General features: G+C 50.5%; 3 protein-coding genes across 9 annotated transcripts; 2 read left to right on the forward strand and 1 right to left on the reverse strand.

Moving 5' to 3' along the window:
• Positions 1 to 146: 146 nt before the first annotated feature.
• ncaldb (neurocalcin delta b) lies at positions 147 to 16413 on the reverse strand. 2 transcript variants are annotated; one of them, XM_086136273.1, is made up of 5 exons: positions 16334 to 16413; positions 8876 to 8955; positions 3050 to 3482; positions 1764 to 1869; positions 147 to 1505 (listed from the first exon to the last, which is right to left on the reverse strand). In XM_086136273.1, the coding sequence occupies exons 3-5, from the start codon at positions 3425 to 3427 to the stop codon at positions 1411 to 1413; spliced, it is 579 nt and encodes a 192-aa protein (XP_085992399.1). In that variant the 5' UTR covers positions 3428 to 3482; positions 8876 to 8955; positions 16334 to 16413; the 3' UTR covers positions 147 to 1410. The 2 variants fall into 2 exon arrangements, with proteins under 2 accessions (XP_085992399.1, XP_085992398.1); XM_086136272.1 differs by lacking the exons at positions 8876 to 8955; positions 16334 to 16413 and adding an exon at positions 6111 to 6316.
• On the forward strand, positions 13084 to 16083 carry LOC147190441 (uncharacterized). The gene is made up of 6 exons (XM_086136263.1): positions 13084 to 13216; positions 13615 to 13993; positions 14641 to 14812; positions 15257 to 15435; positions 15633 to 15729; positions 15795 to 16083. Exons 1-6 carry the CDS (start codon positions 13130 to 13132, stop codon positions 15946 to 15948), a joined length of 1068 nt encoding a protein of 355 aa, XP_085992389.1. The 5' UTR covers positions 13084 to 13129; the 3' UTR covers positions 15949 to 16083.
• Positions 16414 to 16611: 198 nt separating the features above from the next.
• Positions 16612 to 18969, forward strand: psmg2 (proteasome (prosome, macropain) assembly chaperone 2). 6 transcript variants are annotated; one of them, XM_086136269.1, is made up of 7 exons: positions 16612 to 16764; positions 16941 to 17131; positions 17178 to 17262; positions 17572 to 17690; positions 18207 to 18389; positions 18442 to 18562; positions 18836 to 18969. In XM_086136269.1, the coding sequence occupies exons 1-7, from the start codon at positions 16708 to 16710 to the stop codon at positions 18911 to 18913; spliced, it is 834 nt and encodes a 277-aa protein (XP_085992395.1). In that variant the 5' UTR covers positions 16612 to 16707; the 3' UTR covers positions 18914 to 18969. The 6 variants fall into 6 exon arrangements, with proteins under 6 accessions (XP_085992395.1, XP_085992396.1, XP_085992397.1 ...); XM_086136270.1 differs by having other exon boundaries at positions 16941 to 17112; positions 17204 to 17262; XM_086136271.1 differs by lacking the exon at positions 16612 to 16764 and having other exon boundaries at positions 16906 to 17131; positions 17204 to 17262.
• Positions 18970 to 19382: the final 413 nt, after the last annotated feature.

Consider the following 19382-nt stretch of genomic DNA (forward strand, 5'->3'; position numbering starts at 1 on the left):
TCTTCTATATTTGGCACTTTGACCACAGGATGCTCATGGAAGTGGGATGAAGAATTACCCAAGGGCCTGTTACGCCATCATTGTCACGGTTCTTTTTTTTTTCGTTTTCTTTTTGATGATTATTTGTTTCCTCACCCCCTTACACACACACACACACACACACACACACACACACAACTACAAAGTTGTGTCTTCACACCACCAGGGATTAAAAGAAAGAATACTTAAAAGTCAAGTGAAATTTAAATTTGGTGCAGCTTTAAATCATGACAAGCAAAACAAAACAAAACAAAAACCGGTGATCCGAGTGGCCATTATGGGGAACGTTAGTTGCCGCCATGCCATTTTGTGACGTGACTGCAATGCGAGCAGATGCGGTCCTGGTCCAGCATAAATAGATGACATCTTTTTTGCCCTTTCAAGTAAAAGAAAAACATCATATCGCAATAATGTATACCTTCTTTTGAAAGAGGTTAATCCGTCATAAAAGAATGGAACACTATACATATCCTTAAAAAGCTATTTTGTTTTTGGGGATGTATGTGTTGAATTTTGGAGAGAGAAAAAAAAACGTTGACCTCAAAATGATTGTTCCCCTGGCCAAAAATTGAATTCATGAAATCTTTGAAAATGTATTTGGCGGAAATAAATGAAAATGCAATTATTTTGAAATTTATACAACTGACAAACGTCGTCAAATGTTTTGAGAAATGTTATTGAATAATTGAAACAATTAGCATAACATTAGCATAAAACACATTTAAACTGGAAAATAATGACAAAAATAATTTTACTCGTTGAAAAGATGAATAAGCATCGACTATAACATTTCATTTGGAGTTGAAGTGATATTCTTTAAATTAGTTACGATACAATTCTTGAAAATTTTAAATAAATGTATCTACAAAATGTATTTATGTTCACAAGTCAGACTTTCCCGGACAATTCCAAAAAATATATATCTTTTTTTTGCACCACCGACGCCGAGCTCCTAGTTGGTGCATTTTGTTAAAATTCTAAAAAGAAACGAAACCGCAGAGGAACAAAAGATTCTTTTTGTATTAATATATCTCTAAATGTCCAGCCGGCATGCTGCTCTTTTGGGACTCGCCTGTAACGTTCCTCCTTCAGGAATTTTAAAATAATAAAACAAACATTTGCCACGACGCTCCACTTCCAGTGCTTGTCGTTCACGAACTCTTTCCAACACAAAAAGCACAGCAGCAAACATGGGTTCAGTGCGCTTCCGTACCCGCTAAATTCACTTTTTTTTTTTTTTAAACAAGTCCTGCGCGTACGGCAATACAGTCCTTCAAAGGAGTCCTTTCAAATGATATTGGTGATTATTTCAATGATGATCTAACACAAAAAAAAAAAAAAAGGTGAGAGGAAGAGAAGTGAGCCGGCCGCCTACTGGCCGACGCCGCTCGGGTCGCACTGCAGCAGCCGAACGATGGATGGGTCGTTCCTGGCGCCCTCCACAAACTCCTCCAGGGACAACTTACCTAAAGAAAACAAAACAAAGAAGAAAGTCAGAATCTGCGGGGGGGGAAGCATCAGAATTTATACTTTTCGTGAGGGGGGGAGGGGGGGGGAAAGACCTAACATGATATTCCGAGGAGATGTATGCCACTTGTATGAGGGAAAACAGTCTTAGATGATAAAGCAACCATTTAACAATCATCATTTTAAAATTAGGAAGCTGTCGTTTTGCAGGGGTTCAACTAAATTCGGGAGGGGGGGGGGGGGAAGAGAAATCTCACCATCTTGATTCGTGTCCATCTGCCTGAAGATCTTCTCTGTGCGCTTCTCGGGCGTCGACTCGTCCTCCGGCATCTTCATCACCGAAGAGACCATCTTGTAAATGGCCTGCGGTGGAGGGGACACCCGCCGCGCCGTTTTTCAAAAAGGATTTCTTGCTCGCGTCACAACGTGGCAAACTACGGCCCGCGGGCCAAATCCCGCCCATTGGTCTTTTTAATCCGGCCCGCCGAAGGTCGGTACGCAATTAAGGTTCGATGTCAACGACTGCATTCGTTTCATTTGGACTTGTAATGACAGGCATTTCAACGCCAGGTGGCGCAGTTACTCGAAGTCGCAGAGCATAGGGAGGAAGGGGGAGACCATACGGAAGCCCGCGGTAGCGCCAAGTCAAGCAAATCCCGTTCGATACGACGGAATAATGTACTCTTAAAGTCTGAAAAACGTGCCAAAAAATGCAAAATACTGCTTTTTAAATAAAGAAATCCAATTCATATTATGTGGAATTTAGTTCACCCTTTTGATCCGGCCCTCCATAATATTTTCTGCTTCTCATGCGGCCTTATGCAAAAAATAATTGCCCACCCCTGTGGTAGACGGACTCGAGCAAGTAGTCCAGGTTTTTACTGAAAGGGGGGGGGGGGGGGCTCCGAGGTGGGAGCTGCGCGCCGAGACCCAGGTGAGTCATTTACTTTTATTTTGTGTTGTCCCTTAATCAAGTCACGAGTTTTTATCCGCCCAAACTTGTCCGGCGGGCGGGGCCGAAGGCGAGAATCCAGCGGCGATCTGGATCGGCATCAAAACCAAGATAAAAACGCCTTCGATTGAAACAAACGCCGGGCTCGTGTTGCAGGCGGCCGTTAACGGGGCGCCGTTAACATTTGTTCCACCGTGGCGAGCGTGTAAAAAAAAATAAATAAAAAAGGTTTTAAGCACAAAAGCGCATTTCGAGCGCAGCCGATTACGGCTACTGAGAAGTACCGAACCGACGAAGAAGAAGTCCGGCTCATTCGGGACGAAAATGTGCCGTCACTTTGTTCAAATAAACGGAGAAAAAAAATTCCCAAAAAACAAAACAATGGAGTTCACATTATAATGTTCATTAAAAAAAGCAATGCAGAGAATTATTGAGCAAAAAAACAACAAAGAAGCAATGGCCTTTGATGGTGAAAAAAAAAAGAAGGGGAGGGGGGGGGGGAATTAGCCGACCGTGGTGCCGAGTTAAGGCGAGGACAAGAAGCGGTCGCGGGGGAGGAAAAGTCGACGGGCAGGCGCGGCAAAGACTCACGGTGACGATCTCCAGCATCTCGGCCTTGCTGATGTAGCCGTTGCCGTCCAGGTCGTACATGCTGAAGGCCCACTTCAGCTTCTGGTCCAGGCGGCCGCGCGACGTGACGCTCAGCGCGATGATGAATTCCCGGAAGTCGATGGTGCCGTCGCCGTTGGCGTCGAAGGTGCGGAAGACGTGCTCGGCGAACTTGGAGGCGTCGCCGTAGGGGAAGAAGTTGGCGTAGATCTTTTTGAACTCCTCCATGGAGAGGGCGCCGCTGGGGCAGTCCCGCAGGAAGCCCTTGTACCACTCGGTGATCTCGTGCTCCGTGAAGTCCGTGTTCTCCATCAGGTCCTGCATGACGTCGGGACGCAGCTTGCTGTTCTGTTTCCCCATGGCAGCGGCGGACGGCCGAAGTGGCGAGGGGCTGGCCGGCGGCGCTTTCGGGCGGCTGCGGAGAATGCCAAAAATAGCGTCGGCGTGGGATCGATCGCCTCTCCAAAGCCATGAAAACGGCCTTTTGGGTCTCCGTTGTTTCGCCGGCTCGGCTTCGGCGGCCGGGTGGAGAAAAGGCGGGCCGGGCCCGAGACACCCGAGCTGGCGCCCGCGGGCTAACGGCAGGCCGCATCAAAAGTAAGCGGGCTATTTCCGCTAAGACTCTTAGCCGCGCCGCGTTACATAAGCGCGGCTTCGCCCGGACGGACGCGAGGGAGGCTCGCGCGGCCGGTGCGGATCCCGCTCGTGCCGAGCGCCTCTCGAGGTTGAAGGCGCGACGCCGTGCCGGCCGGCTGAGCGCGAGACGTTGACTTTGACCTTTCCCCCCTCAGGACACGCGCGGGCGGGTGAGCGGCCCGCAAACAAGCTCGGCGGCTTGCTCGGCTGTTGCTTTTGGCTTCCCTCCATCCCCGCTGCTCGCTTCAACTATTTAGTGAGACGACACGACCGGCGTCATTTCCCACAGAGAGGGGGGGGGGGGGGGGGGGGTCCGTACGTGGATCTCCCGTCTCCGAGGCCTGCTATGTCTGTTGGGCCTCTAAGTAGCAAAGAGCTGCTTGCATTCTGGCCCTTGCGGACTTTGCGTCTTGCCCTGAACATCCCGTCTCCCTCTTACATCACCAGCAGGAGTCGACATTTATATCCTGCGGCTAAAGCCCAACCAAAGAGCGCCAGACTTAACCCCCCCCCCACCCCTCTGGAAAGCGAGGTCGCCGAGCGCGTGACAGGGAGAAAGACGACTAACTGTGTGCAATACCATCTCCCGGGGGGGGGATCTTCATGTGACCGTCATAGCGAGTCTGCTCGCCCCATCCGGTGGCATCGTTGCAGCAGATTTCACAGCAACATTTGAACACCGCTAACGATAACCTCCCGATAGTGCCATCAAGCGGCGGCACCAGAGACCGCCGATCGGAATGTCAGATTCCCTTTAACGAGTGCAAACGGCGAGATCTCACCGCCGCCGCTCGGAGCGCTTCCTGTGTCGCTTCGCAACACGCTCCTTTTGTCTCATGTCAACTGACGCCGACACGTCACTCTTGATACTTTTAAACAAACAAGCAGTCCCTCCATTGTCACAACGCACCCCCCCGCCCCCGCATGATCAGCGTTGTGGCATTTGCTTTGGGGAGGTGGGGGATCCTCGCAACAGAGGCGCCATTATGAGGCCCGAAAAGCGTCGAGGTGGACATCTGCAAAGTGGTGAGCAGACCGTCGATGGGACGAACGGCGGCGGCAAACTGCTGGCGAGTAGCACAAAGAGGCCACTGTCGCTTTGAAACGGCGGCGGCGGGTCCGCGTCCGCCGGCGTAAAGGCCTAAGCGGATTCCAGGAAGCGGGGGGCCGGACGAGCACCGTCGCGAAAACCGCCAGTCGGCCCGCATGACACAAATGGAACCCGTGCTCACGTCTAGCAAGTTTCGCCATCCTGAAGTCTTCAGAGGGACGCTTAGAAAGGAGGGGGGGGGGGGAGGGTAGCTATAGCTGTTTTGTTTGGTCCGTGTGTGTGTGCGCATTTTGGACACTGACTTCGGTGATGTTTTGGGGCTTACTATTTTCGTTTGTGAGTTACTATTTCAGGTTTTGCAACACCGCGTCATCAGCTTGAGTGGAGTGCACTTCCTGTGAGCCGAGGTGGCCACGCGATGAGGCCGCCGTTTGCAACAAAACTTCCGTTTCAATGCATGATTATTGTTGGAGTGCAATTTAGTCTCCCCGGGGGGTCATTTCAGCTCCACTTTTTCGGGCGGGGGGGCTATCAGACGAATGAAAAAGCAAAACCCACGAGCGGCGTCAACGCTTTGGATGTGATTTCCACACGAAACATTTTTGATCGCGCTTCATCTCGGGGTGGCCTCTCTCGACTGACCTCGGCCCAGGGGGTCAAGGTCCACCTTGGATTGGTCCCCAGCCAAATGAGCTCCAGTTGCGTTCATGTCGAAGTAGAGTGCCGGCTCATGTGCATGTTTTTGGAATGTGTGTGTGTGTGGGGGGGGGGGGGTTGTTGTCACGGGAAAAACGAGTGGTAGACGAGGAGGGGGGGGGGGGTGCGAACTCGGTCTGGAGCCCAGATTCAAACCCTGAACCTCAAAACTGAAAGACACTTACGCTAACCGCTATCGCGCCGTGTTGGCAAACACGAAGACCTTCAGGTGAACAATAAAACGTTGTGATCATAGAAGCGTTTTTCGAGATGCTATGTTTACGCGACAGGAAGTCGGAACTTGACAGCGCGATGTTGTGCCTGCATTCGTGGACCCTTTAAATGAAAATACTCAAGACTTGAAAGCACGTTGCACTCGGACTTTTTCTTTTTCTTGTTGGATCAAAATGCCGATTGACCGGGGCGGAAAAGCACGTCTCCCTCTCGGGACTTCGTAAATAGCGAGAAGAGCAGCAGCCTCATCCGATTAGGCAAAAGTAAATCCGCTGCAAGAATCTCCCCTGCCAGATGACCACATATCGTGGAAGTGAACTTGATCTAACTTTGCAGCCTCGACCCGTTAGCGTCGCCGTGTAATCACAAAACTACCGGGAAGCTACCAAAGTGCCTCGGAGACCGGGGGGGGGGGGGGGGACTTACCTCGCTTTCAAGTCGCTGTGCGGAAGGGCCTCCGGGGGGAAAAAGTGGTTTTAGTGACCCATAACAAAGTGGGCAAAACCCCCAAAAAGTTTCCGAGACGACAAGGAAGCCAAAGTCGGTCCAAACTCGGGCTCTCGTCGTTCGCTTGTGACTGAGCAAGCAGCGCGCCGCAAAGCCAGCAGGCTTGGACGCGTGACGTCAAAGCCCGAGCGTCACGTGGGCAGAAGAGAGCCAATGAGAAGCCCCGTTGGCCTGTCAACACAAAAGCCGGCGCTTCGTTTGCCGGACGATACTGTACGTTCGTTTCGCCTCGTGGATGCGTGGAGAATATTTCGACATCTGGGGAGACTCATACGTGCAATTTCCGAAATGTTTCCAATGTCAATAAGGTATAATAAATCAATAAATAAAGTCAATCCTATATACACAGTAGATAGAGGGAGGGAGAGAGAGAGATCAATCAAAACGTTGCATGATTGTTTTTTTCCAGGTGGTTTTGCATGGTTTCCAATTAATGCCTTTGTGATAGTTTAAAGCGGCGAACGATTTGAATGATTTTGTTCAGTTATTTTGGAGGCTTGCATAACAACACGGAGGGAGCCGCTCGTGACAGTAGCCGGCCTCGAAGTAGGGGACAGGTGTCCTCATGCGGGCACATTTGGAGCCACGCGTCGCCTTGGCTATAAGATGATTAGCGGGACGCAAAGCCACGGGGGCTTATTCGGCTGCTGTTCTCTGGCGACTTTCCCCTAATGGCCTTAGGAATGGCCCTCTCTCCCTTTTGCCGAGTCAACGGGCTGAGCGCGCCGATACATTGAATGCTGCTTTAGAAGGAGCCGTGCTCTTTGCCTTCCAAACCAAGAAGGTTCGATTCACACCAATGTCCTCCACATACTGTCGGGAGGACTTTTTGAAGGCAAAAATAAAAAGCCGCAGTGCGTTCCGACGGTCACGCCGGTGACCTGATATCAAAGCAACGGCGCATGAATTTCAATGACCCAAGACAAAAGTGAAGCTGGCGCGACTCGCGAACAAGCCGCGACCGAAGGTTACCGCTAGCATCGTTTCACTTGGATCCTTTTGAGTCTTTTTTTTTTTTTTTTTGGAAGTCGGTGACCTGACTTTGAGCCAGTAGCGCACGATTTGTTGTCCCGGATCATTCCAAGCAATAATCTATGCTGTGAAGCATATAATCCGCCGCCCTCAAAGCGCGTCCATTAAAATGACATAACGACATCGATGCCTTAATGCGAGTGGCGTCGCACGGCCACACCAGTCGTTGGACAATGTAAAGATGCCGCGACCTTTAATGCGCCGGGCCGGTTGGAACCTCGGGGGCGGAGAAGGCCCGAGTGCTGGGAAGCGGCGGCCTCTGACTAATAGCTTTGCATCACATCGATCTGACCGGCTGAGAGAAAGAGAAAGCCCACGACGACCGCCGCTCTCGACCGACACCGTCGGCGGTGGCCAGTCAGGAAGTAAAAACACTCGCTTTACTGCCGTCGAGTCGGTGGAGTAGGTTTCAAATGCCGCCAACCGCGCGCGTTTCAAGGTCCATCTTTGGTCTTTCTCATTCCAGTCGAAGCTCGTGACGACGCATCTCAAGGGATGTCGCGACCGTCGTCCATTTACAACTTCTCGGCCGAGCTTCCTTTTGAAGTGAGAGACAATCTCGGACATTTGCTTCTGATTGACTTTTGTACTTTTTTTTTTTTTTTTTGCCCGTTCTTCTAAGAATCTGTTCTTCTACTTGAGTGCATGTGTGACGGGGATGGCACGATAGCGGGACACTTGTCAGACAAGTGTGGAGAAATAGCCGCGTGAATCCTTTCGCCGCTTTGCGTCAACGGCGAGCGAGGCGAGGCGGCCCCGTGGCGGCGCACGGGGCAGCATCATTAGGTAACGGCGGCTTCTCGGGGCGGCGGGGCAGTCGGAGGCCGCTGATCCGCAAAGGAGGAGACGAGCCGCCGAGCTCCTGTGATTATCTCTTACCTAAGCACTCTGCGTCAAGCTAGGAGCGCCTCCAGTGGCGGCCATTCACCGCCTGGACGTTTCATTCGGCAGATCCTCAAACTCAACGCGAGAAAGCACGCTCTTTGCCCTTGCGCGGCGTTTCCTCAAATCGGTTGAGGAAGGGAACACCCGAGTCGTACTGCCGATGCCCCTTCACATCAAAAGGGAGGCAACCCGCACCGCGAGGCAATCGTGTGAGACGGGACACAGACGCGCACGTTTGGCCTTCGCCCTTTGGGAGGCCGGGCTGACCCGTTACTTCGCCGTAGCGGCCGCCTTGCGTCACCTTTGGCGGACTTAACGCCCGAGCTCGACCGGATTACAGGTGACTTTATTCTCAAGCGGGGACACGCTGAGCTTCACGGCGGCGTCCCGTTAAGGAGATGGCAGGTGCCTTGGCATGTGTTTTGCGGCCCTCTTGCGCACGAGAGCCAATTTGGGGGCGGGCCGGATTAGTGAACGAATGAATGGTTGTCAAAGGTGACGTTGACGACTGTGCAAACAACGACCAAGGGATGAGGCAAGGCAAGGGGAAAAGATGGAATTGCTCCTCGAGTCACATGATTGAAGTAGCGCTACATTTTTTTTCCAATGCAGGCAAAAAGAAATCCTCTACGTATATACAGTATGTCTATTTTTCAAATATTTTGCTCTGTTTGTTGGACAAGCAAAACAAGATCTCGCTCGTGTAACTTTGTCTGAATACATCACTTGCAAAAGAGTTGAGCAAACTTTCGGAACGTGAAACGCACCTGCTCACAGCCCGCGTTACTGCCACCTCGCGGTCAAATGTTGTAATGCAAGGCGTTGCTTAAACGGACTCATCGGAACTCTGGAAGAAAAAAAACGACACGATACGAGAAGATCATTTCAAAGGTTTCCAATTTGTCTCACCGCATACCTTTATGTTCAAGATTGGATCATCAATTTCCAGAATGTTTATCCAACTCAAAACAAGTACGGTGCATTTCCCTTCTGCTGTAGAACACTTTGAATCATATAATGCAAACATATTCACACATTTGTTGTCACGGGAAAAGTCACTTGAAAGTGGCTTTGGAGCTTTGCCTATCTTAGTGCGCAATTACAATGCGAATGACGCTCGGTCGTCAAAAGCCGATCGACTTTGTTGATTCATTTGCGCTCCGAAGCACGAACGGTTTGCACGCAACGAATAGAAACGCCGGATGGATTTCCCCCAAATGTTGCCTTTGAAGCGAACAGGTTCCGGACCGAGCGGGATAACGTTTGTGGATCGCGGAAACGCAGGCTCAAAATGCGACAACAAAAATATTTATTGACAGAAAAGCGCCGCCACCGAGTGCAAACAGAAATCGCCGCTCTCCAACAATAGCGTCCGCAAAAGCGCTCGCAAAAGGCAAGGTGGGGACGCAGAGAATAAACAAAAGCAACGTCAAGAAGCCAGAGATCCAGAGCAATAAGACCAAAATAACAACACTCTGAGACGAGAAGCTTTGAATAACGGGGGCCACTGCGGAGCGTATGGCCAGGTCGAGAAAAAAAACCACGCTTGACGCGGCGCTTTGCTGAGCGAGGTCAATAATCCGACAAGAGACCGGGCGGCCTGCCGGAGGGAAAGGCCCTTCGCTCCGGCTGGGGCCGAAAACAAAACAGAAGACGGAGATGACAAAAGTCGCGATTGAGTCTGTACCTCATATGACGGCAGAGATACTGAAGTAGCCCGAGTCCGTTTCCAATGCCGTCATCATCACCACACTTTGGACCGCTGCACCCGATTCATCGGGCGCCGACAGGTATGGCAGCCTCGGTCACACGCTCCCTAGTATTATCCCCGTTTTTGTCATCTTCGTTAGTTTTTGGCGACCCTGAGCGGCTTACTTACACGAGGGAAAAGTTGCTGCGCATTGGGGAGTCTACGCTCGGTCTTTTTTCACCAGCGCGCGAAAACCCACGAGGTTTTTCGGAGCTAATCGCGAGCGGAGCGGCTGCGCTGTACGGAGCACGGAAACGCCGCCGGAGGAGGGGGAAGAGAGCCGGCGTGCTCGTCAAGCTCCGGCAGCGCGGATTTCGAACCCCGCTCCCATCGATCCATCTTGCTAATCTACGATCTCTGCCAAACAAGATGGATGAACTTCTTCTCCTCACAAAGACCAACAAAACCTTTGCACGTTCCGCTGCGCTCTGCTTCACTGAAACCTGGCTCGGTGACCGCCACCCGGATTCCGCGCTACATCTACCCGGCTTCCGCCTTCTCCGAGCCGACCGCGACACGGAGCTATCGGGGAAGTCGAAAGGTGGCGGGATTTGCTTCTATATCAACAAAGAATGGTGCACTGATGTCACGAAGCTCGACGCGCACTGCAGCCCGGACCTGGAGTCGCTGTCTTTAAACTGCAAGCCATTCTACTCGTCACGTGAGTTCACCTCCTTTTTACTAGTCGGTGTTTACATTGCGCCACAAGCTAACGCTAACACGGCGATACAAACGCTAGCCGAACAAGTAAACAAACTCGAACTAAAATACCCAGAGTCACCCCTGATAATTTTGGGCGATTTTAATAGAGCACATCTTAACCGTGAACTTCCCAGATATAAGCAGCACATCGACTGTTTCACCAGAGAAGGCAACATTCTAGACCACTGCTATACAACAATCAAAAATTCATACCGATCGGTCGCCCGTGCAGCATTGGGTCTTTCTGACCACAATTTAATCCACTTAATACCTACATACAGACAGAAACTCAAATGTGTTAAACCGGTTGTTAAGACTGTGAAAAAATGGACAGATGAAGCAAAGCTAGCTCTACAAGAATGCTTAGACTGCACTGATTGGGGCGTCTTTGAAACTTCAACGGGCACACTGGATGAATACACAGACGCTGTAACATCATACATCAGTTTCTGTGAGGACATGTGCGTACCGACGAAGTCCTTCCGCTCCTTCAACAATAACAAGCCATGGTTTACTCCCAAACTCAGGCAACTCAGGAAAGAGAAAGAGGCCGCATTTAGAAGTGGAGATCGGGCACTGTACAAACACGCCCGAAACCAATTAACAAAGGAAATTAACATCGCTAAGAGAAGCTATGCAGAGAGGCTGAAAAACCAGTTCTCTGCTAACGACTCTGCATCTGTATGGAATGGCCTGAAAGCAATCACTAACTATAGAATGCCACCCCCCCAAACAGTGAACAATAAGGGTCTTGCTAATGAACTAAACATGTTTTTCTGCCGATTTGAAAAGGACACCCCCATTTCCCACACACACCCACCTCTACCAGAAACCACTCTACCTACCCTCCCCGCACCCTCTTTTTCTCCACTACAGATCCACGAACAGGATGCGAGACGGCTCTTCAAGCAGCGGAAGATCAAGAAAGCTGCGGGGCCCGACAAAGTGTCCCCCTCCTGCCTGAAAGTCTGCGCTGACCAGCTGGCTCCGGTCTTCACACAAATCTTCAACAGATCCCTGGAGCTGTGTGAGGTCCCATCCTACCATCAACCCAGTTCCCAAGAAATCGGCAACATCGGAACTGAACGACTATAGGCCTGTCGCCCTGACGTCTGTGGTCATGAAGTCCTTTGAACGCCTTGTGCTGAACCACCTAAAGAACGTCACCGGACCCCTGCTGGACCCTCTCCAGTTTGCCTACCGGGCAAACAGGTCTGTGGAAGACGCAGTCAACATAGGTCTGCACTACATCCTCGAGCACCTCGACAGCACAGGGACCTACGCAAGGATTCCGTTTGTGGATTTCAGCTCTGCGTTCAACACCATCATTCCGGAACTCCTCACCCTCAAACTTCTCCACCTCGGTGTGTCCCCTACGATCTGCCAGTGGATCCTCAGCTTCCTGACGGGACGGACACAACAGGTGAGACTGGGAGCAACAACATCATCAATACGCACCACCAGCACTGGAGCCCCACAGGGATGTGTCCTCTCTCCACTGCTCTTCTCTCTCTACACAAACGATTGCACCTCAACAGATCCAGCTGTCAAACTCATAAAGTTCGCAGACGACACCACGGTCATCGGTCTCATCAAAGACGGCGACGAGTCCGCGTACCGCCAACAAGTGGAGCGGCTGGAGCTCTGGTGCAGCCGACACAACCTCGGGCTGAACACGCTCAAGACTGTAGAGATGATCGTGGACTTCAGGAAACATTCTTCTCCACAGTTGCCCCTCACACTATCCAACTGCCCCGTGTCAACCGTCGAGACCTTCAAGTTCCTGGGAATCACAGTCTCCCAGGACATGAAGTGGGAAGTCAACAGCATCTCCATCCTGAAAAGGGCCCGGCAGAGGATGTACTTCCTGAGGCTGCTGAGGAAGCGTGGCCTGCCACAGGAGGTGCTACGACAGTTCTACACGGCAGTCGTCGAATCAATCCTGTGTTCTTCCATCACGGTTTGGTTTGGGGCCGCCACAAAAAAGGACAAAATCCGACTTCAACGGACAGTTAGGATGGCGGAAAAAATCGTTGGCACCGCCCTACCCACTCTTGAGGACTTGCACACTGCAAGAATCAAGACAAGGGCACGGAAAATCCTCCTGGATCCCCCGCACCCTGCCCACCACCTTTTCCAGCTACTCCCCGCAGGCAGACGCTACAGATCCATGCGCACCAAATCCAGTAGACACTTAAACAGCTTCTTCCCTCTAGCCATTAACTCCTTAAACGGTCACTGACGTAGTCACTCTTCTTGTACTCCAAATACTGCTACTGGTTACTCTAAAATGGTTAAATGATTTGTTGTTTACGATGATACTAATGCAGCGTGTTATACCGGAGACAAATTCCTTGTGTGTTCTACATACTTGGCCAATAAAGATGATTCTGATTCTGATTCTTCCTGGTCGCACAACACTTTTCCCTCCCACAAGTTCCAACGGGGAGGATCATTGAGAAAACGCAGACGTGCCCGACAAGCACATTGCTCCGCCCATCCGTTATCGAGTCATGAAATTGCAACGTCATCCTGCCGTGATAAATGAACTCGGCAGGCGGCTGCCGTCATGAGTGTCCACGGCGCCAAAAGACTGTGGAGAGCGCTGACGGCGCGGGGGTCTTCTCAAGTAAGGAGCGGGCGTCGGCATCACATGGTAAGGCGCCGCTGTGCCAATCTTTCTTTTTGAACTCCAAGATGCAAATGTTATCAGAAGGAGGCAGAAAGACCAAGATTATTTCGTCGTTTCTAAATAAGTGGCCTGCTTTTTGAACAGGGATTGTTTTTAAAAATGAGATTCTCGACCCAAAAACCCGTGCTTGGATGCCTAATCCGGTGGCTCAAAGTCCACCGCCTTCAGCAGTCTTATGTTTGACTTTGCTGGTAACTGTACAACTTTCACGCCTCACATTCCACGACTTCTGTTGTATTTTTAAAAGGCGGGCACCGAAATACCGCGGATGTCAATCCGTCGTGAAATCAACACTCGGCAAACAGTCTTTTTTTGTCGCTCTTTGGGGATTTGTCCGGTCCATTTCTCTACTTGTCCTCCAGGCGACGGATGGCGGCAAACCGTGGGCTCTGATCTCCGACGTGGGCGAGCGGGGCATCCTGGAGCAGGCCGTGGACATTTTGAGGCAGCACTTCCGGATCGTCCGCCACCAGGACCTCCTGGCCGACCCGGCGGCGCACGGCCCCAAGATCCGGGTCCTGTTTATGTGGCAGGCCCTCCCGAAGGCCGCGCCGGAGCTGCTCGCCTTGCTCCCGGAGCTCAGGGTGATCGCCAGCGGGGGGGCGGGATACGACCACCTGGACCTGCCCTACCTCACCCGCTTAGGGGTGAGGGTGGCCAACACGCCCGGCGTGGTCAGCGAGTGCACGGCGGACATGGCCATGGGGCTCCTGCTGGCCTCGGCGCGCAACATCGTCGAAGGTGACGGTTGTCACGTTTGCGAGGTGGTGGTGGTGGACCCCGAAAAGCAGCCAGTACTTGACGAATTATATTTAATAAACCTGAGAAAACTGAATCCAAAACAAACAAAGTGCTAACAACCAAAACTCATCCAAAGTAGCAAAACAAAACCAAAATCGGGGCAAAAAAACTAACAGGAACAGAACCGTGACAGAAACAAACATGACAGTTGCAAGCAAACAAACAAAAAGCAACGAACAAACATGACAGTGGCCTAGAGCGACAGCAAACAAACGAACATGACAGAAGCAAGAGCAAACAATGAGCCGACACCGAGTGTTCGGGCTGGGAGTGACCTAATGACCAACAGGTGCGCAGCTGCCGGGGGAGCCCTACAGTGCCACCTGGTGGTCCCTAAACCCAATCATGACAACGGTCAGTCGACTCGTAGCAACGGAGCAATGTACCCTACGACGACGACGCGGTTGCGTTCCATTTGTCCATCGGGGCAATTTGTTTTAGCCCGGGTTGGAGGCGCAAGTCTTTGCCGCCATGTCCGTGCGCGCCAAAGGCGTATCTTCTGTCAGCCGTGGATTTTTCAGTGCAATGGCATTGAAGTGTTTTGGCTATGCCGAGGTCTGCGTGGCGTGACGCCGCTGTGTTTGCAGGTCACCAGATGATGATGGACCCCAAGACCACCGTCTTGCCGCAGTGGCTGGGCGGCGTCGAGGTCTCAGGATCCACTCTGGGGATCATCGGAATGGGAAATATCGGCTCCGAAATTGCCAAGCGGGCCAAAGGATTTGATATGAAGATTTTGTATTACAACAGAAACCGAAGGTGAAAAAGTGACCCTTACAGGGAATTCGTCGTCGATGTTGTTCATACTCATTCAAGCGTTGACACGGACTCGGCATTTAACCACCATATCCTGTTGCTAACCGACTCGGCGGCGCCCGGACAGTAAACTGTCTCCGGCGAATTGAAATGTGGAGACTATTCAAGATGAATTTGTTTGTCTGTTTTGACAATTGGCGTTCTGCCATGCGGATGCTCCACAATCTTGTGTGTATCCTTAAAAAAGAAATGCCTCCCTCAAATAGTACCTACAATTGCCTGAGTTCTCAGACTCGACTGAGACCCGCTATACAACGTATCCACCTCACCTCTAGAAGACTCTTCCTTAACCCCAGTGGAGCACAGAGATGGCCGACGGCAACGATTTGCAGAAATTATAGTCACTGGGGAGGTGTTCGTTTTTCTCAAGGACAATTTTGTCCTCAGGAGCGTGGAGGAGGAGGAGGCGTTGGGGGCCATCTACTGCGGGAACAAGGCCGACCTCTTGGGCCGCTCCGACTTCGTGACCCTCGCTGTGCGCCTAACACCCGAGACCACTGGCCTCATCGGCGCCGCAGAGCTGGCCCTCATGAAGCCCACCGCCACACTGATCAACATCAGCAGAGGTAGCTTTGGAGACAGCGAACCCCCACATATTTGGGGGTTTGGCATTCGCAAATACATCTTTTTGCTGATGTCGGTCCGTACAAGTATTGCTTTGCTTGGTTCTTTCCCGTATCTCCGACACGAAACTCTTGATCGCCGTATTTTGCATAGAATGCCAAACCAAACACATTTTCCGAGGATGCCCTTGTTTGTTCAGGCCCGGTGGTGGACCAGGACGCCTTGGTTAAGGCTCTGCAAGGCGGGACCATCCGAGCCGCTGCCTTGGACGTGACGTATCCCGAACCTCTACCAAGGTTCTCACATCTCAATTTAAAGTTCTCAGAGCCTTTCGTGCAATCATATTTTCCGTTCGACCCAGGGATCACCCTCTCCTCGCCGTTCCCAATGTGCTGATCACCCCTCACTTTGGCACAAGTACCATCACCACCATGAGAAAGATGGTGCAGAAGATGGTCAACAACGCCCTGGCTGCCATGAAAGGAGAATCCATGCCTGATGAATTGAAATGCTGACTATTTGACCAGTGTTTCACAACCAAGTTCAAACACACTGCTAACATGACTCCTTACTACCGATAATCAAGTGTATTTTTCTGTACAAATAATACAATAATAGATCAGGCACAGTAGCTGTAACTAATGGGATAATGACGTCTCCATATTCCTTTATTTTTCATTGAAGGGCTCCAAACGTTTTTTTTTTCACTCAATTTGAAAAACGTAGTACAACATACAAATATGGCAACAATCAAACAATCGTTTTCAAGAAAAATCAACACTTGCCAAGGGAGCGGTGGTTATATAATAACCATCTTGGGGATAAAAAATTCAAATAACAAAGACATATACTGTAAATATTATATTTCAAGAGAAGAGACGAAAATAAAAACATACTCACCTAAACACATGGGCGAAATCCTTCAAGAAAACGTCAGTTAACGTAACGTCTTTGCCAAATTATGGTGTCCTAACATTTGCCTGTTTAAAACAAAACAAACAACAAAACTTCAATTTCTTTTAAAATGCCTAAGCATGTCTTCTTTTAAAACTTAAAGTAGTTGGTTCCATGTTAAATGAGGGATACTGTCTACCAAGTACCATGGGAGATTTTCTCAAAATCCTTTTCAGTCCATGATTTAAATTAGGCATTTCGGGGGCCTTCAATGAGAATGAGTTGTCGACGCCGGACGAGAAGCACCCATAGCGCCTGAATGATTCAAGCGTTTAATTTTTTACAATATTAACAAAAAAGAAAAATCACACAAAACAACCATGTTTATTACATCACAAAACTCCTCGCCGGTGTTTAAGGATCTGACACTTGTTATGGTAAGTCCGGTTTATGTACATCGTTAATCACGAAGAAAAACGAGAGAAATGAACGAATGGCTGTCCGTCGGTCAATCCGTCCATCGCTTGTGTTTCATATTAAAATTAAGTAAAACCGATCGCCTTCTGTACCGCTAACCGATGATCGTGAGGATGTTTGTTTCGTATGACGTCAGCCAGCGGTGGCGGTGGGCAACGTGGGCCAACTGGCGGTGGACCTCCTCATATCCACGCTCAGCCTGCCCAGGGTGGGCTACCTGCACACGGACTGCGTCATCCCCATGGCGGGCAACAACCCGTACGCCAACGGCCAGGACGACGCGGGGGAACTGCATACGGCCTCAGAAGGTGGAAGACTCCGTACTTGGTAATCCGAACATGCGCAGCAATAATAATAATAATAATAATGATAGCCATGTTTTCTCCCTATTGTCAATAGTATATGCCGCACCTGAGCTCAAGCTAGCGGTTCTTCAGATCAGGGCACCAGTTGTCAAGGTATGTCAGTCGTGTGATGAGCTCACAGGCAGGCAACGTCTAGGGAAACAGTTTGCAAAAAGCCAAAAGTCACAACAACGGCCGTGGCTGCGTTTGCATTCAGTTTGTGAATCGTGATGGTTAATTCAGTGGGCATTGTGTTCCTCCTTCCGGTGCGCTCTACTTGGCCACCAGGGGTCCGCATAATACATACAGACGTGTTTTGCAACCAAACTGAAGTGATGACCCCCGCCCGCTTAGCTGCAAAGAAGCCTGCATTTCGATGCACATGCACGCTAATTTGTCATTGTTTTCCTTCACGCCTCGCAGAGCAAATCCAGACGCTTCCGTCAGCTGCTGCTGTCGTGGATCAAGGCCAGCGGCTTCTCCCGGACACTGGTCCTGTCCAGCAGCCACGCCTACCAGAGGGACGACCAGCAGCTGCGAGGGTAACCTCACCAAACTCATCCTTATGTTGAACCTTTAGTCACGATCAAATTGACAGTCGATTTTATTGCCATTGTCGGTGAAAGATACATTCGCGAGGAATTCTTTTCTGATTTTACCCCCCTCACGTTTACGTTAAGCCATATTGAAAGTGTTTTACTGGAAAAAACAAACAAAATCTTTTACATTGAGACACGTTCGACCTAACCATAACATAGGAAAGTATTGTAAAAATGCCAACATGTCACGGTTCGAATGTCCAAATTGTTGACTTTTCCCCCCACCCAATTCTATTGTTGTTTAGAACGTGTAAAGCATACTCAAATTGTTTGAATGTCATTATTTTAGTCTTGCGTTGTAATGCGTTCAAATCTGCCAGTTTTCACTGGCTATCAAAGTTGCCCATCGAAGCGGCTAAGTCGAGTAAGCAGTCGGCCCCCGCTTAAAAGATTGAAGTTATTTCGGGTTGTATGGCGGTTATGTTCTTATATAGTGCCCGCGCGCATGTGTGTTTTGAGCACTCCGTTCAGGTACCTGGTCACGCCGAGCCTGCTGAGGAGCAGCGGTGATGCCTTCAAGGAGCTGGGCTGGAGGGAGCTGGAGAGGCCGCCTCTTTGTCCGCGACGTTTAGACGCCGGCGCAGACGAGACAAAACTCGCCATCCCCGGCGGCGGCATCACCAAAGGCCTCTACACGGACAGGTACGGGGTTCATTTTCTTCAGTGGTAGTCGGCAGCAATGTGGCTGTTAAAGTTGCAGAGAGGACGTGCCTCTGGCGGTGCTGCTGCTCTTCTGCTCCGAGGGAGACAACGTGCCCGACGCCCTGTCGCTTGTCAGTCACCTGGACGACTGGCTCCACCTGCTGAACGACGCGGTAAGTCAAAACACTGCGACGAGAAAGCGAAAGCGTCACCATCAAGCGGACGCTGGGAAATAATCGCATTTCCCTTTGACGCTTAGAACTTCAATGACTTCAAGTCATTTATCTTTGTCCATCTATCCGAGCCGGCAAAATTCCGCCGCAAGGGTTTTAGAATAGCTCAAAAATAAATCTCGCCTTCGGGGCTCAGCTGACTGGAATGAAAGTCTCTGTAGTGTTTTGATGTGTTGAAATGGATTCGGCAGGTACTGTGGTTCTTTGTTCCAGAGCCGGGAGGTCAAATGGAAGATCCCAACTTCCTGGAATCTGCTGTTTGGAAGCGGCATCCCTCCGGCCATCTTCTGAATCACTTGTTGTAACCTTGCTTTAGATTTCATTAAAAAAATTTTGATCACAGAGAACCAGAGTGAACGTTTCTCTCGCTTGACCTCATTCACTCGCCGACTAACCGAAAGGGCTTGGCCCGGCGCCACGCAGTGTTTCCCGGCAGTCCCGCCCCCGCCGTGTCTGTAACTCGACTCTGAAACAATATAACGCTTCACGGCCCCCCCTCAAGTTTTCACTTTGAGGGGGAGCACGTTTCTGCGCGCCCATGAACAAAACGTCTCGGCGGCATTTCTGAAACAACCGCTTGAAGGATCGGCTCACGTTTGAAAGCAATTGCCAAATTCACGGTTTTGCACAGAGGGCCACCCGTTCTGTCAATTAGAGACCATTTTTATCAGAAGATAATGAAGGAAAAAATGGTCCTTTTTCTTCCCCCATCAAACTGTCTGGGTTCAAACGTAACAATCTCTTTATATATATACACATA

The sequence above is a fragment of the Hippocampus guttulatus genome, chromosome 18 (genome assembly GCF_054856545.1).
Source record: "Hippocampus guttulatus isolate MCC_2025c chromosome 18, RoL_Hgut_1.0, whole genome shotgun sequence".
NCBI lineage: Eukaryota > Metazoa > Chordata > Actinopteri > Syngnathiformes > Syngnathidae > Hippocampus > Hippocampus guttulatus.

Excerpts from the sequence above, each read along its gene's own strand:
- LOC147190441 (XM_086136263.1), top strand. The coding sequence starts at position 13,130 with ATGAGTGTCCACGGCGCCAAAAGACTGTGGAGAGCGCTGACGGCGCGG. Across the intron at positions 13,217-13,614 it reads GCGGGCGTCGGCATCACATG|GCGACGGATGGCGGCAAACC; the intron begins GTAAGGCGCCGC and ends CTTGTCCTCCAG. Across the intron at positions 15,436-15,632 it reads ACTGATCAACATCAGCAGAG|GCCCGGTGGTGGACCAGGAC; the intron begins GTAGCTTTGGAG and ends TTGTTTGTTCAG.
- psmg2 (XM_086136265.1), top strand. The coding sequence starts at position 16,906 with ATGATCGTGAGGATGTTTGTTTCGTATGACGTCAGCCAGCGGTGGCGG. Across the intron at positions 17,263-17,571 it reads TCAGGGCACCAGTTGTCAAG|AGCAAATCCAGACGCTTCCG; the intron begins GTATGTCAGTCG and ends CACGCCTCGCAG. Across the intron at positions 18,390-18,441 it reads AAAGGCCTCTACACGGACAG|TTGCAGAGAGGACGTGCCTC; the intron begins GTACGGGGTTCA and ends TGGCTGTTAAAG.
- ncaldb (XM_086136273.1), bottom strand. The coding sequence starts at position 3,427 with ATGGGGAAACAGAACAGCAAGCTGCGTCCCGACGTCATGCAGGACCTG. Across the intron at positions 1,870-3,049 it reads AGATGCTGGAGATCGTCACC|GCCATTTACAAGATGGTCTC; the intron begins GTGAGTCTTTGC and ends CCTCCACCGCAG. Across the intron at positions 1,506-1,763 it reads GATGGACACGAATCAAGATG|GTAAGTTGTCCCTGGAGGAG; the intron begins GTGAGATTTCTC and ends TGTTTTCTTTAG.